The 13869-nt window shown below is 38.7% G+C and overlaps 1 protein-coding gene across 1 annotated transcript in view; it reads right to left on the bottom strand.

Annotated features, from left to right (window-relative positions):
- PLAA (phospholipase A2 activating protein) overlaps positions 1–13869 on the bottom strand; it is a 43546-nt gene that overhangs the window by 19106 nt on the left and 10571 nt on the right. Inside the window, exons 2-6 of the mRNA XM_012454628.2 lie at positions 11342–11535; positions 4781–4881; positions 4573–4693; positions 2845–3012; positions 2123–2258 (exon numbers count right to left, since the gene is read on the bottom strand). Coding sequence (XP_012310051.1) covers positions 2123–2258; positions 2845–3012; positions 4573–4693; positions 4781–4881; positions 11342–11535 — 720 coding nt within the window. The remainder of the gene's footprint in view (positions 1–2122; positions 2259–2844; positions 3013–4572; positions 4694–4780; positions 4882–11341; positions 11536–13869) is intronic.

The following is a 13869-nucleotide window of genomic DNA, read 5'->3' as shown; positions in this document are numbered from 1 at the left end:
CCACTCTATTAGTTTTTCTTCAACTTCAAATATGCTTGCTGGGGGCGAAAAACTAACCCTACATATCAAGCCCTGCCCCAGCCAAAAAATAAAACACCTACTTTATTAGACCCTCTATCCCTTATAGCTGTCACCTTCTTTTTCTTCTTCCTTTTTTTTTTTTTTTTTGGAGACAGGGTCCCATTCTGTCACCTAGGCTGGAGTGCAGGGACGGCAATCACAGCTTACTGCAACCTCAAATTCCTGGATCCAAGCAATCCTTCCACCTCAGCCTCCTGAGCAGCTGGGACTACGGATGTGCACCACCATGCCCAGCTAATTAAAGAAATTTTTTTTTGTAGAGACAGGGTTTTGCTAGCTCACCCAGGCTAGTCTCGACCTCCTGAGCTCAAGCGATCCTCCCACCTGGACCTTACAAAGTGCTGGGATTATAAGTGTGAGTCACAGCACCTGGCCTTATTGCTTTCAATGCTAGAGTAGCATTACAGAGTAATCTATGATCCTTCATCCATCTCCTCTAACTTGCCTTTTTTTCTATGATATTCTATTCCAAATGTGATTGATGCCAAAAGAGTCATTAATAACATCTTTCAAACCAAATCCAAATGCTTTTCAAACTTTCCATTCCTTGACTCCTCAAATACTTTTTGATACTGATGACAATCTCCCTCCAAAATCTCTTTTTCTGTCTCCCTAAAATTTCAACATTTGAATTCCTTTGTTCTGTTTAACCTACTAGCTTCTTTTTCTCTACTGATGGTATATCGTAAAACTCAGTTCTTAGTCTCAGTCTTCTGTTCCCCCCCTGTATTTCTTCCCTCAGAGAATGGTGTTCTGTGGTTTGCTTTTGGAGGCTTTGCGAAATCTTTTTCTTAGCCTCAGTTCTTATACTAGGCTCCAGTTCAAATGCCATGATCCACTAGCATGAGTGTGGCTCACCACCACTGTAGACTTCAGGAAGTCTAAAGCCACAGTCATCACCTTCTCCACCTAACCAATTCTCCCACTTCCCCATTTTTATTAATGGGGACTTCCAATCACCAACAGTTTGAAGCTTTATCCTTTTCTTTCATCCTTTTTCTTTTTGTTTTCCTTCCAGATTATCTCATTTATTTATCTCCTACCCATTAGCATTGTGGGGCCAATGTCTTATAACTTCACACTCCTACTGTACTTGCTTTCTAATTTACTTTCCTGTCCATTCTCACCAGCAGTTAAATCCAATCTACATATTTAATAATTTGTAAGTTCTGCTTTAATCCTATTTCTTGCTCAAGAACCACAACGCTTTAATCCTAAACACTGAATCTAAAAAATGCCAGGCATGAAAGCACTAAAGATTCTCCAGAGTTAAGCCCCACTGTACCTATTATCCACTACCATTGTGCCTATTTTTTTTTCTTTAAGACGGAGTCTCTCTCCATCACCAGACTGGAGTACAGTGACGTGATCCTCAGCCTCCTGAGTAGCTGGGATTAGAGGCACATGCCACCACGCCCAGCTAATTTTAGTATTTTTTTTTTTTTTTTTTTTTTAAGGAGAAACAGGGTTTCACCATGTTAGCCAGGCTGGTCGTGAACTCCTGACCTCTGGTGATCCACCCACCTCAGTCTTCCTAAATGCTGGGATTACAAGCGTGAACCACTGCACCAGGCCCACCATTGTAGCTGTCATCCCAGCATTAGTCTCCTACCATTTTCCTTCACTTCATATGCACGCTGCATTCATTCTCAGGAAGGAAACTTATACTGTTAGCTTTGACAAAAATTCACGTATCTTTTCTTACTCATAATCTTTCAAAATCCAATTCAAATTTCTTTTTCTATAGAAAGTTTTCCCACACCAATCTCTACCTTCTCTAACTTCTTTCGTAGTCACTACCTTGACTGCACAAGTTACAGTACAATACTGGTATATCATGCATCACTTAGTGTGAAAGCTGTAGTATCTACCACTGTTTTGTTTAGTATTTGAAATGTCCATATAGTCTCCCCAAGTCACCTGAAATTCCTTATGGCTTATCTCTGTACACTCTAATGCCTACTGAAGGCCTAGACACCTAACATTTAATGACTGACTAGAAAGACCCTTAACATTTAATGACTGACTAGAATATAAATACCTCGCACCAACCACAATGTCACCATTGTCGAGCACACAGCAGCACCATATAGACTGAGCTGGAAGTCGGATAGTTTGAGCACATTCCCCATGTTTCCAGATTCTCAGAGATCTGTCCTCTGCTGTTGTCACAAAATCTAAAATCAATGAATACAGGAAGTATTAGTTTGAATAAATAAAATTAAGTATATTTATACATACCATCTTTCTAGATAAACTGACTTTTTAAAACCCACAGTGTTTTAAAATTAGTTTTAAATTTCATGTTTGTCACTTACAACATATACAACTTGAAAATCACTTTTTATTCATGTCACATCTTAACAAAGTCTTTCTTCAGATACCCAAGAACTTTTTACAACACAACAATCTAATCTGAATTAATATAAAGATGGCCATACAGGCCAGGCACAGTGGCTCACACCCATAATCCCAGCACTTTAGGAGGCCAAGGCAGGTGGATCACAAGGTCAGGGGTTCAAGACCAACCTGGCCAAGATGGTGAAACCCATCTCCATAAAAAATAAAATAAAATAAAAAGATGGCATACAGTGTTCTCCTTTGTAAACAGGAGAAAGATACTTACAAAATAAATTTACTAAATTACTCAAGCCACAGACAGTAAATTGATTTAAGTAATCAGCCCTCCTCCCTCTATCTCACAAGTGGGATGGAATAATGATCAATACAAAACATTAAATACACAGCATAAAATAATCTTACCTCTACAATTTGGAAAAACAGATATACTATAAATATAGTTTGTATGTCCATAATATACTTCAAGACACTCGCCAGTGATTTGCCACCTTCTAACACTAGCATCATTTGCACAGGAAAGAAATTCTGTTTCGCTCAAAATTGCCAAACCTCTTACACAGTCTTCGTGTCCTGCATTACAAAAACAATAATGCAAATCATTAAAATAGATAATCTGGTTGATGGCTCCATACATTTTGCTAACATTATAATACATATCAGTGAGTAGTAAAAATTAATTTTCAAGTTAGAGAAATCTTTTTTTTTTTCTATTGAAAGCCTGGTAACCAAAATTTGTATCTAAAGTTTAGCAATTTTTTTTTTAATACCAGTCTTGGAAAGTTACTTTATATTCATCATATCTTCTTCAAAAACCTCCATAAATAGTATTTTAGCCCCAACAATTCATTTTCACCTTATAATTCATTTACAGCTTTTCTTCCCCAATAACAAGAGTAATTCATAAAAAACAAATATTCAAATATAACGGAAATATACAACAAAGAGTAGCCCATAAATTTAAAAACAAAACATTCTCTGAATCTTGTGATGGAGATTAGAAGTCAGATTTCTCATGTTCAGTATTTGTTGACTTAGGTTAGCTATCACAGATAAATAATCATTTCATACATATAGTATATATGGAAGCAGAAACACAAGGATGCTTAGTCATCATCCATTTTCCATCAAAAGATACTATTTTTGTTGTTCTTTCCTTTTTTTGTTTTGCTTTTGAGATGGAGTCTCACTTTGTCACCCAGGCTAGAGTGCAATGGCTTGATCTCTGCTCACTGCAGCCTCTGCCTCCAAGGTTCAAGATATTCTCGTGCCTCAGCCTCCCAAGTAGCTGAGATTACAGGCGTGTGTCACCACATCTGGCTAATTCTTTTGTATTTTTAAAAGAGATAGGGTTTCACCATGTTGGCCAGGCTGGTCTCAAACTCCTGGCCCCAAGTGATCCACCTGCCTCAGCCTCCCAAAGGACTGGGATTACAGGTGTGAGTCACCACGCCCGGCCAAAAGATACTTTTATCTGTATAAAGGGACTTCCTGCATATTATCCTGGGTAATTACCAACTTTTAAGGAGAAAATTCAAAAAGAGAGGGAAAACAACAACAGTTAAAATTCACAGTAAAAATTTAAGTAGCCTACATATAAATCAGTGATATTACTGTTAGACAGCATATGCATCAGTATAGGCATTATTTAATAGCTGGGGTTTAAAAAGAATACTCACCATAAACCACAACATAAACAAAGCCTGAAATTCGTTAAAACAATGCACTTCAATATAAAGGCACTAATAATGCTTTCTTCCATATATGAAGATAACACTGCTGACTGACAATCAGTAAGGCTTATGATTAGAAGTTTCAGGCTATTAAAATGACAACCAGTATTAAAATGACAACCAAAAATATAACTATGTACCAAAAATTACATACATATATAGAGAAGCACATACACGTATTACAGCTTATCAGACAGCTATTTATCAGGTTATACCTGACTGTTTTATGAGAGGTCTCATTATATCTTTTTAAAAGGTATTAGATACTAACTCGTCAGAAATAATAGCCTAAATATACTAATGTTTTTCAAATATTTTCATGCTTTTAAACTTCTGAGAAAAGAAAATCTGAGCAAATAAAAAGCAAGGATATTATAAAACTTGTCTACTCTGATCTTACCTGAAAAAGTCCTCTCGCATCTTCCAGCCTTCCACAGTTTAATAGTCTTATCAGCTGATCCAGTCAACATTAAGCCCTGTTCAGGTAAGATCTTTACCGCCCACACCGCAGCTGTATGGCCCTGTGAGTAAAATGGGTATCAATTTAAGTTGCCACAGAATCATTAAATTTAATTATTCTTTAGAATATTTACACAGAACCACTGTACCTGTAAGGTCATCATGCACTTGTCATTCAGCCAGACTTTTGCAGTGGTGTCCCATGAACCACTAAGTAATGTCCCAAATTTTCCAGATGATAGACTACAAACTAAGGAAAAAACATCATTAGACAACACATTTTCATATAGAAAAATGCTCAACAATGAAAGTTATCAAAGCATTCCAATTTTAAAAACACTCTTTCAAGTGGCAGTATCTTAGCTAACTAAGGCTTAATTCAGCAGTGACACATAAGAGTACAGTAGTCAAGAGCAGACTCTGGTGCCAGACTGCCTGGGCACAAGTCCTACCTGTGCCACTTACAAGTCACATAACTGCAGAGATATTACTCAAACTCAGGGTCCTTGTCTATAAGATGAGGGAGCAGAACTTAAGTAAGCTACACAATCCTTCCAGCTTTAACAAATCATAAAAGAGAGATAACGTAAATGATTTTGAAACACTGTTTATATAAATATTTAAGGTTGCTTTCATTAAAATAACCAAAAACCTGCAGCCAAGCTCAATATCCAACAGTAATGATATGGTTAATTAAATGTCTTACCTTCTTGATGTAGAATTATGCAGGCTAAAAATTAAAAATATGAAAAATTATGCCAGGCACAATGGCTCAAACCTGTAATCCTAGCACTTGGGAGGCCAAGGCAGGCGGATTGCTGAGCTCAGGAGTTTGAGACCAGCCTGGGCAATGTGGCGAGACCTCGTCTCTACTAAAAGTATAAAAAAATAAGCCGGGCCAGTACCTGTATTCCCAGCACTTTGGGAGGCCGAAGTGGATAGAGCACAAGGTCAGAAGTTCGAGATCAGCCTGGCCAATATGGTGAAACCCTGTCTCTATTAAAAACACAAAAATTAGCCAGGCATGGTGACAGGCATCTGTAGTCCCAGCTACTTGGGAGGTTGAGGCAGGAGAATAGCATGAACCCAGGAGGCGTAGGTTGCAGTGAGCCAAGATTGCGCCACTGCACTATAGCCTGGGCAACAGAGCAAGACTCCATCTCAAACGAACGAACAAAAAAACAGCTGGGCATGGTGGTATGGGCCTGTGGTCCCAGTTACTTTGAAGGCTGAGGTGGGAGGATTGCTTAAGCCCACGGTGCAGAGGTTGCAGTGAGCTGTGATCACATACCACTGTACTTTAGCCTGGGTGACAAAGCAAAATCCTCTCTTCAAAAAAAAAGAAAGAGGCCGGGCGTGGTGGCTCATGCCTGTAATCCCAGCACTTTGGGAGGCCGAGGCGGGCAGATCACAAGGTCAAGAGATCGGGACCATCCTGGCCAACATGGTGAAACCCCATCTCTACTAAAAATACAAAAATTAGCTGGGCATGGAGGCGTGCGCCTGTAGTCCCAGCTACTCGGGAGGCTGAGGCAGGAGAATTGCTTGAACCCAGGAGGTGGAGGTTGCAGTGATCTGAAATTGCGCCACTGCACTCCAGCCTGGCGCCTGGCGACAGAGCGAGACTCTGTCTCAGAACAAAACCAAAAAAAAAAGAAAAGAAAAATTAGCCAGGTGGAGTGGTTCATCCCTGTGATCCTAGCATTTTGACTGAGCTCAGGAGTTTGAGACCAGCCTGGGCAATACAGTGAGACCCCGTCTGTAACACACACACAAAATTTTTTTTGAGACTCTGTCGCCCAGGCCAGAGTGCAGTGGTGCGATCTCAGCTCACTGCAACCTCCACTTCCTGGGTTCAAGCGATTCTCTTGCCTCAGCCTCCCGAGTAGCTGGGATTACAGGCACCCACCACCACACCCAGCTAAATTTTTTTTTTTTTTTTTTAGTAGAGATGGGATTTTACCATGTTGGCCAGGCTGGTCTTGAGCTCCTGACCTTGTGATTTGCCTGCCTCGGCCTCTCAAAGTGCTGGGATTACAGGCGTGAGCCACTGCACCCAGCTTTAAAACAAAATTTTAAAATTAGGGATGGTGGCACAAGCCTGTGGTTCCAGTGAAAGGATCACTTGAGCCTGGGGGGTCAAGGCTGCAGTAAGCTGTGATAGCATCACTGCATTCTGGTATGGGCAACAAAGTAAGACCCTCTCTCAAAAGAAAAAATATCTTAGGAAAGAAGGATATACTTGGGGGTCAAAGCACAGCCATAAAGAACAATGGATTGGAAAACCCTCTTCCTCGACCAGAAGGAAGCAATCACAAAAGTCTCTCTACCCTGAGTTGAGACAGCCTCTAATTTAGATTTCCGAATGGCTCTAGATTAAAAACTCTTGTCTTGCACTGCTTCCTCTTCTGAATGAGAGTGTTTGCTCTGATTATCCTATTCCTTTTCCATAACTGTATATTGGGTATGGGTACAGCTTACTTCTGAGCATCACTCCCCTGATGTTTAGAATACTTAGCATCACTCAGAGGAGACTTTCAGATTGTTTGATGAAGCTGAATAATTGATGACCAGAAAACATGCTGTGGTAATGCTCCCTTTTTGGACACATGGGAGGATGGTACTTTCTTCCTCCATTTGAAGTTAGGCACAGCCATGATACTTGCATTAGTCAACAGACAAAATGGTAGCTGACATTTTCAGTCAGACACGTTTTTGGTGTTTTTTTTAACTGATTTTTTTAATCCGCCACTACTGTGACACTCAAAGAAGGCAAATGCTTTTAAAAGCCAGTGCCTTATTAACCATGTTGTCCTTTGACTGCTGTAACTACTATTGAAGTATGTGTGGAGAGAAAGCCCCATCAGCCTGCATCCCTGAGAAAATCTGATGAACAGAGTCCCTTTATTAATTCATGTTGAACACGTAGGGTAAATGGAGAAATACTCATATGTTACAACACTGAGATCTTAATAGTTGAAACTTGGGTGCTCTTTATATTCTTCCACAGACCAGCATAATATAATTGAATAAAATACCATTTCCCAGTAAAATTAAAAAAAATAGGGTTTCTTGGCACAAGTGCTGGTTTCAGGTACAGAATGTACAAATTGAATCTAGAACATTCTGTAATATTAGAAAGCAAGGAAGACTAGTGAAGGTCTTATGAAAAGGTCATAGGAGTCAATTTAAAGAGGTTTCCAATGGCCAGATACGGAGCAATTTGAGAACTGAAAAGAAAAGACATTCAGAAAACAACTCCTTCTGAAAACCTAGTAAATAAGATGGAAGAAGAGTCAAGGCAAGCATTTATTCTGTCTTTTCTGTATAAAAGTCCCACATGGTAACCAGAATTAATGTGGAAAGATCTATACAAAAAAGTGTTGGTGATCAAACGCAGAAATATTAGAATTACGGTACAATTATTTTGTAAACCTTAATAAAATATTGAATCTAGGCAATGATTATCAGTAGCTGCTAAAAATGACGACTATGCAAGGCTGATGGGAGGTTTAGAATGAATGAATGATACAATACTTGAACCCACTGATTTTTTTTTTTTTTTTGAGACGGAGTCTCGTAGTGTCACCCAGGCAGGAGTGCAGTGGCGCAATCTCGGCTCACTGCAACCTCTGCCTCCAAGGTTCAAGTGATTCTCTTGTCTCCTGAGTAGCTGGGATTACAGGCGCCCACCACCATACCCAGCTAATTTTTGTATTTTTGGTAGAGACGGGGTTTCACCATCTTGGCTAGGCTGATCTCAAACTCCTGACCTTGTGATTTGCCTGCCTCGGCCTCCCAAAGTGCTGGGATTATAGGCCTGAGCCACCACACCCAGTCCCACTAATCAATCTTAATATCCCAAAAAGATATTGTGTGCTTCTTGATGTGATACAACAGAAAATACAGAATACCACCTATACTGTTGCCAAAAACTTGAATCTGAACCTGATAAAGCTTCTAGATCTAACAGCTTACAAGAAATATAGGTGAGTAAAGAACACACATTAAAAGAAACAAGCAAGCTTTAACCAGTAAAATTCAGATTGTGGGAAATTCTGGAGCTAAAATAATCTGGTTTCAAACAGCAAGGAAAAAAGAAAGAAACTGACAGATTGAAAGATGTGGGGCCGGCCATGGTAGCTCACGCCTGTAATCCCAGCACTCTGGGAGGCCGAGGCAGGCGGATCACCAGAGGTCAGGAGTTAGAGACCAGCCTGGACAACATGGATCACCAAAGGTCAGGAGTTTGAGACCAGCCTGGACCTCATGGTGAAACCCTGTCTCTACTAAAAATACAAAAAAATTAGCCAGGCGTGGTGATGGGCACCTGTAATCCCAGCTACTTGGGAGGCTGAGGCAGGAGAATTGCTTGAACTCGGGAAGCAGAGGCTGCAGTGAGCCAAAACTGTGCCACTGCACTTCAGCCTGGGTGAAAGAGCGAGACTGTGTCTCCAAATTAAAAAAAGAAAGAAAGACGTGGACCTTATTTGGGTCACAAGGGTCACAATTCAAATAAACTATAAAAAAAGATTAATGAGACAACCGGGTAAATTGGAACATTCATTGGATAGTTGATAAAAAATTAGTTTTTGTTTTGTTTTAGGTGTGATAATATTGTGGTTATTTCTTTTTAGAGGGAGAGGGAAAGAGAGCTTTTAGAAAGCTCAGCAAACTAATGCTGGTGAGCCACCTGTATTTGTATACCTAACAAACTAAGAATGGTTTTTATGTATTTAAGTAATTGAGAGAAAAAGAAGCCACAGATAATCTTCTAATGTGTGAAAATTATATGAAATTAGAATTTCAGTGTTCACAAAAACAGACATGCTCATTCATTTACTGTCTATGGTTGCTTTGGACTACAGTGACAGAGTTAAGCAGTTATGATAGCAACCATGTGACCTAAAAGCCTAAAATGTATTTACTATCTGATCCTTTACAGAAAAAATTTGCCAACCCCTATTTTAGAGCCACATAATGAAGGATATATTTATAAATGAAATAGTAGAATATCAGAAATTTTAAAATAATGTAGCAGAAGGGGAAGATGAAACAAAAATATGATGTCTCAACTTTTGTGTATATTTGATTTCCATAATAAAATTTTAAAAATCTTTATCACTCTGTACTGAAGATTTCTCATACAAACACACATACATGCACACAAACATTTTAAAAATTCTTTTTGTTTTTGGTTGGGCACGGTGGCTCATGCCTGTAATCCCAGTGCTTTGGGAGACCGAGGTGGGCAGATCACCTGAGGTCAGGAGTTCAAGACCAGCCTGGCCAACATGGTGAAATCCCATCTCTACTAAAAACACAAACACAAAAATGAGCTGGGCGTGGTGGTGGGCCCCTGTAATCCCAGCTACTCTAGAGGGTGAGGCAGGAGAATTGCTTGAACCCGGAAGGCAGAGGCTGCAGTAAGCTGAGATTGTACCACTACATTCCAGCCTGGCAACACAGCACGACTCTGTCTCAATAAATAAATAAATAAAAATAAAAAATTATTTTTGTTTTAAGAGACAGGATCTCACTCTATCCACCCAGGTTGGAGTACAGCGGTATGATCACAGCTCACTGCAGCCTCCAACTCCTGGGCTAAAGCAATCTTCTCACCTCAACCTCTTAAGTAGCTGAGACCACCATGTCCACCATGTCCAGCTAATTTTTAAATTTTTGTAGAGATGGGATATTGCTGTGTTGCTGAGGCTGGTCTCAAACTCCTTGCCTCTAGCAATCCTCCCATCTTGGCCTCCCAAAGTGTTGGGATTACACGCATGAGCCATGATGCCAGACATATTATACTAATTCTTTAAAGGAATTAAGTTTAAAGTGTTTATGAAACATGTTCCAAACTATTTCTTTTATATTTTTAAAAAAGTACACTTACTGCACTGATTAAGCATGTCATTTTACAATAAAGAACTGTTAAGCCACAGAAATCTGGAATTGTCACAGAATCAGGAATATATACAAATCACAGAAAATAATATTCAAATGTATTAAATACTCTTCAATAATAATACCAGAGCCCTAAACACATTCCTTCTGGATCTTTATTAGTTTTCCTGAGTAAATGTATTCATTGCATAAAATAGTTAAAAACCAAAGTCATGAAGTACATTAAAATTATACAGCTTTTTTTTTTTTTTATTACTGAACACTTTATTTACTTATTATATTTTTGAGACAGTCTCCACTCTGTCACCCAGGCTGGAGTGCAGTGGCACAGTCTCAGCTCATTGTAACCTCTACCTGCCAGGTTCTGGCGAATCTTGTGCTTCAGTCTCCTGAGTAGCTGGGATTACTGGTTTGTACCACCATATCTGGATAATTTTTGAATTTTTAGTAGAGACGGGGTTTCACCATATTGTCCAGGCTGGTCTCGAACTCCTGGCCTCAAGTGATCTGCTCGCCTCAGCCTCCCAAAGTGCTGGGATTACAGGTGTGAGCCATCGCTCCAAGCCAATAACTGAACACATTACTTTTTACATAATATAAGTGTTATCAACCTTTACTGATGACAACAAATTTGTAACAGAATTTACAGAACTAAGATAACTCAAAAGGGTCTCCATTACCAAGTCACAGCTATAGGTAAAACAAAATATAATAAAAACTTGAGAAAATGGATATGTAAATTTTACTCTCAAAGTGATAAAACTTCTTCAACTAGAAAAATACCAAAGTGTTATTATACTCACCAGTATTTTTGTGGCCTTTTAGAATATACAGTGGCATTGGACTGTCCAGTGAGAAAATGCATATATTGTGGTCATTTCCACCAGTGGCAATTAGTCCATGAGGGTAGATGTCACTTGAGGGTATGATGCATACACAAGATACAAAATTGGAATGGCCACTCATACAGTGCATTTCTGTAAAGCCCCTGTTTGGACTGGAAAAACAAGATAATTAACAGATACATATTTGTACCCTGAATTAGCCTAGGACATAAACTGTCAAAGCACTCATTTTCATTTAGTTTCTAGACCAAACCTTAGAGTACATACTATCTTAAGAATCCATTATTTTAAATTGAACCTTACATAATTCATATGACCTACTATAGACTCACATGAACTACGATATTAGATTAAGAGAAGTTTGGTTAGTTTTTCATTGGTAAGAGTACAAGGACCCATTAACATAGAGAACAAGGGAAAAAGAGAGGGCAACGAATGTCATGACTCGGTTTTTCTCAATCTCCATCTTCACTTCTACAAATTTAGTGACTGTTACCCTAAGAAATCCCTGGTTAAATGAAACATACATGCAATTAAAATAATGAAATTTCTTATCAAGACATCCTAAATATAGTGAGGACTTTTTCACATTATGAAGCATTGACTTAGTGCCCAGTAGTATAGTACAGTATGTGTTTCTACATAGCTAGAAAAGAGGTGTCCAACCTTTTGGCTTCCCTGGGCCACACTGGAAGAATTGTCTTAAGCCACAAATAAAATATACTAACACTAATGATAGCTGATAAGCTAAAACAAACAAACAAAGAAAACACCACCTAATACAGAAATATATGAATGGCTACAGTATATTATATAATATATAATGTTATATATAATTATATATATGAATGGACACAATATGTTAATAATTGCCTTGTGATTAAAATGATTACCAATTTGTTATATATATCAATCACTTTGCATCACTGCCTTACTTAACAAGTTCAAACAACAGATTATTATTTACTATGTGGAAAGCAGTTAAGTTAGCTACTGAGAGGTATAAAAAGAATGATATCCCTAACTCAGCTAAATCAAAGACTTTGCAGTCTAGTTGAAGGAGATAAGACAAGTGCACATAAAGAGTTAAGACTCCCAGATAAAACTTAAACTCATCTATTTTCACTTCCTTCCCAAATCCCACTAAAAACAATAAATAGTTACGTTTTTAAATAAAGGTTAATTAAACCCACAAGTCCAAGGAGATTGAAAAAAAAAAAAGACATGAATATAACTTTGAATATTTAAAGCTTACAGAAAAGTAGTAAGGGCCTTGGAGACCTGAGTTCTAAGCAGGCAGCAGGACAACCAAAGAACCAGTTTACCAACAAATCCCCAACAGACTCAAGAACTGGAGAAAATTCTAGAAAGTCAGCAGAGTAAGAAGCACCAGGCATCTGTCTTCCCACCTAGACAATAATGCACTGGCTGAATCTGTCTGATGTAACTATTATGAAACTCTGCAGTCAATTGAAAGCTTGCAACTTCCAGGGTAAGGCTTGGGTTGTAAACTGAGGTTAATTTTGATCAATGCCTCTCTTGGCACAGTATCAGTAACCCACACCTCACCCTTCTAGTCCCATGGCAGGCAGCCATGCATCTGTTCCCAGAGAACCTTGCTCACAGTTGCAGGCACTAGGGTTGGAGAAAAGGATGCTGTCCTCCAAGTATCAGAGGTCTGTTCTCTGGTCACTGATGGCTGCTTTGATCACAGAGCAACAACAAAGAGGCAAGTAGCCATTGTTGTTACACCTCCCCGCATTGTTGCGAGCCTCTACCTCTTGAGCTGAAGTGACTTCCAACAGAATTTAAAAGGCTGATGCCCATTCCCTTAACACCTTTATTTTCCTCCTCTGGGAACCAGATGATAAAGACAAAGATATTCAAAAGGAACTACATATATGTAAAAATTTTGAAAGTTAAAGTGCTTTTCCTGCACGCCCAGGGAAAAGCACAGGCTCACTACTAAGTTTATACCTTCGGCTGACATTTGGAACAAAAACATCCTACCACAACAACAAAAAGATAATACACAAAAACATAACAAAAAACAGCAAACCCTGGAAAAGGGGAAAAATATGATTTCTAGAGTTATAATATTAGATTCAATGTTCACTTTCAATGACAACAAAAAAATCACAAGTCATACAAATAAACAGAAAAGTATGGCCCATTCAAAGGAAAAATTAAGTCAACAGATACTGTCCCTGAAAAAGGCCTGATTGCAGATCTACTAGACAAAGACTTTAAAACAACTGTTTCAAACATGCTCAAAGAACTAAAGAGAGATGGAGAAAGTCAAGAAAATTATGTATGAAGAAAATTGAAGTATAAAGAGGTAGAGAACCTATAATGAAACCAAAAAGAAATTATGAAGATGAAAGGTACAAGAACTGAAATGAAATTATTCGCCAGACAACATGAAGACAGATTCAAGCAAGCAGAATAATCAATCAGCAAACCTGAACATAGGAGAGTAAAAATTA

This window comes from Aotus nancymaae, unplaced genomic scaffold (assembly GCF_030222135.1).
Source record: "Aotus nancymaae isolate 86718 unplaced genomic scaffold, 86718_ANA_hifiasm-v0.15.2.pri h1tg000003l, whole genome shotgun sequence".
In the NCBI taxonomy this organism is placed as follows: domain Eukaryota; kingdom Metazoa; phylum Chordata; class Mammalia; order Primates; family Aotidae; genus Aotus; species Aotus nancymaae.
The sequence above is the reverse complement of the archived record's forward strand: the minus strand, read 5'-3'. Positions and strand labels throughout refer to the sequence as shown.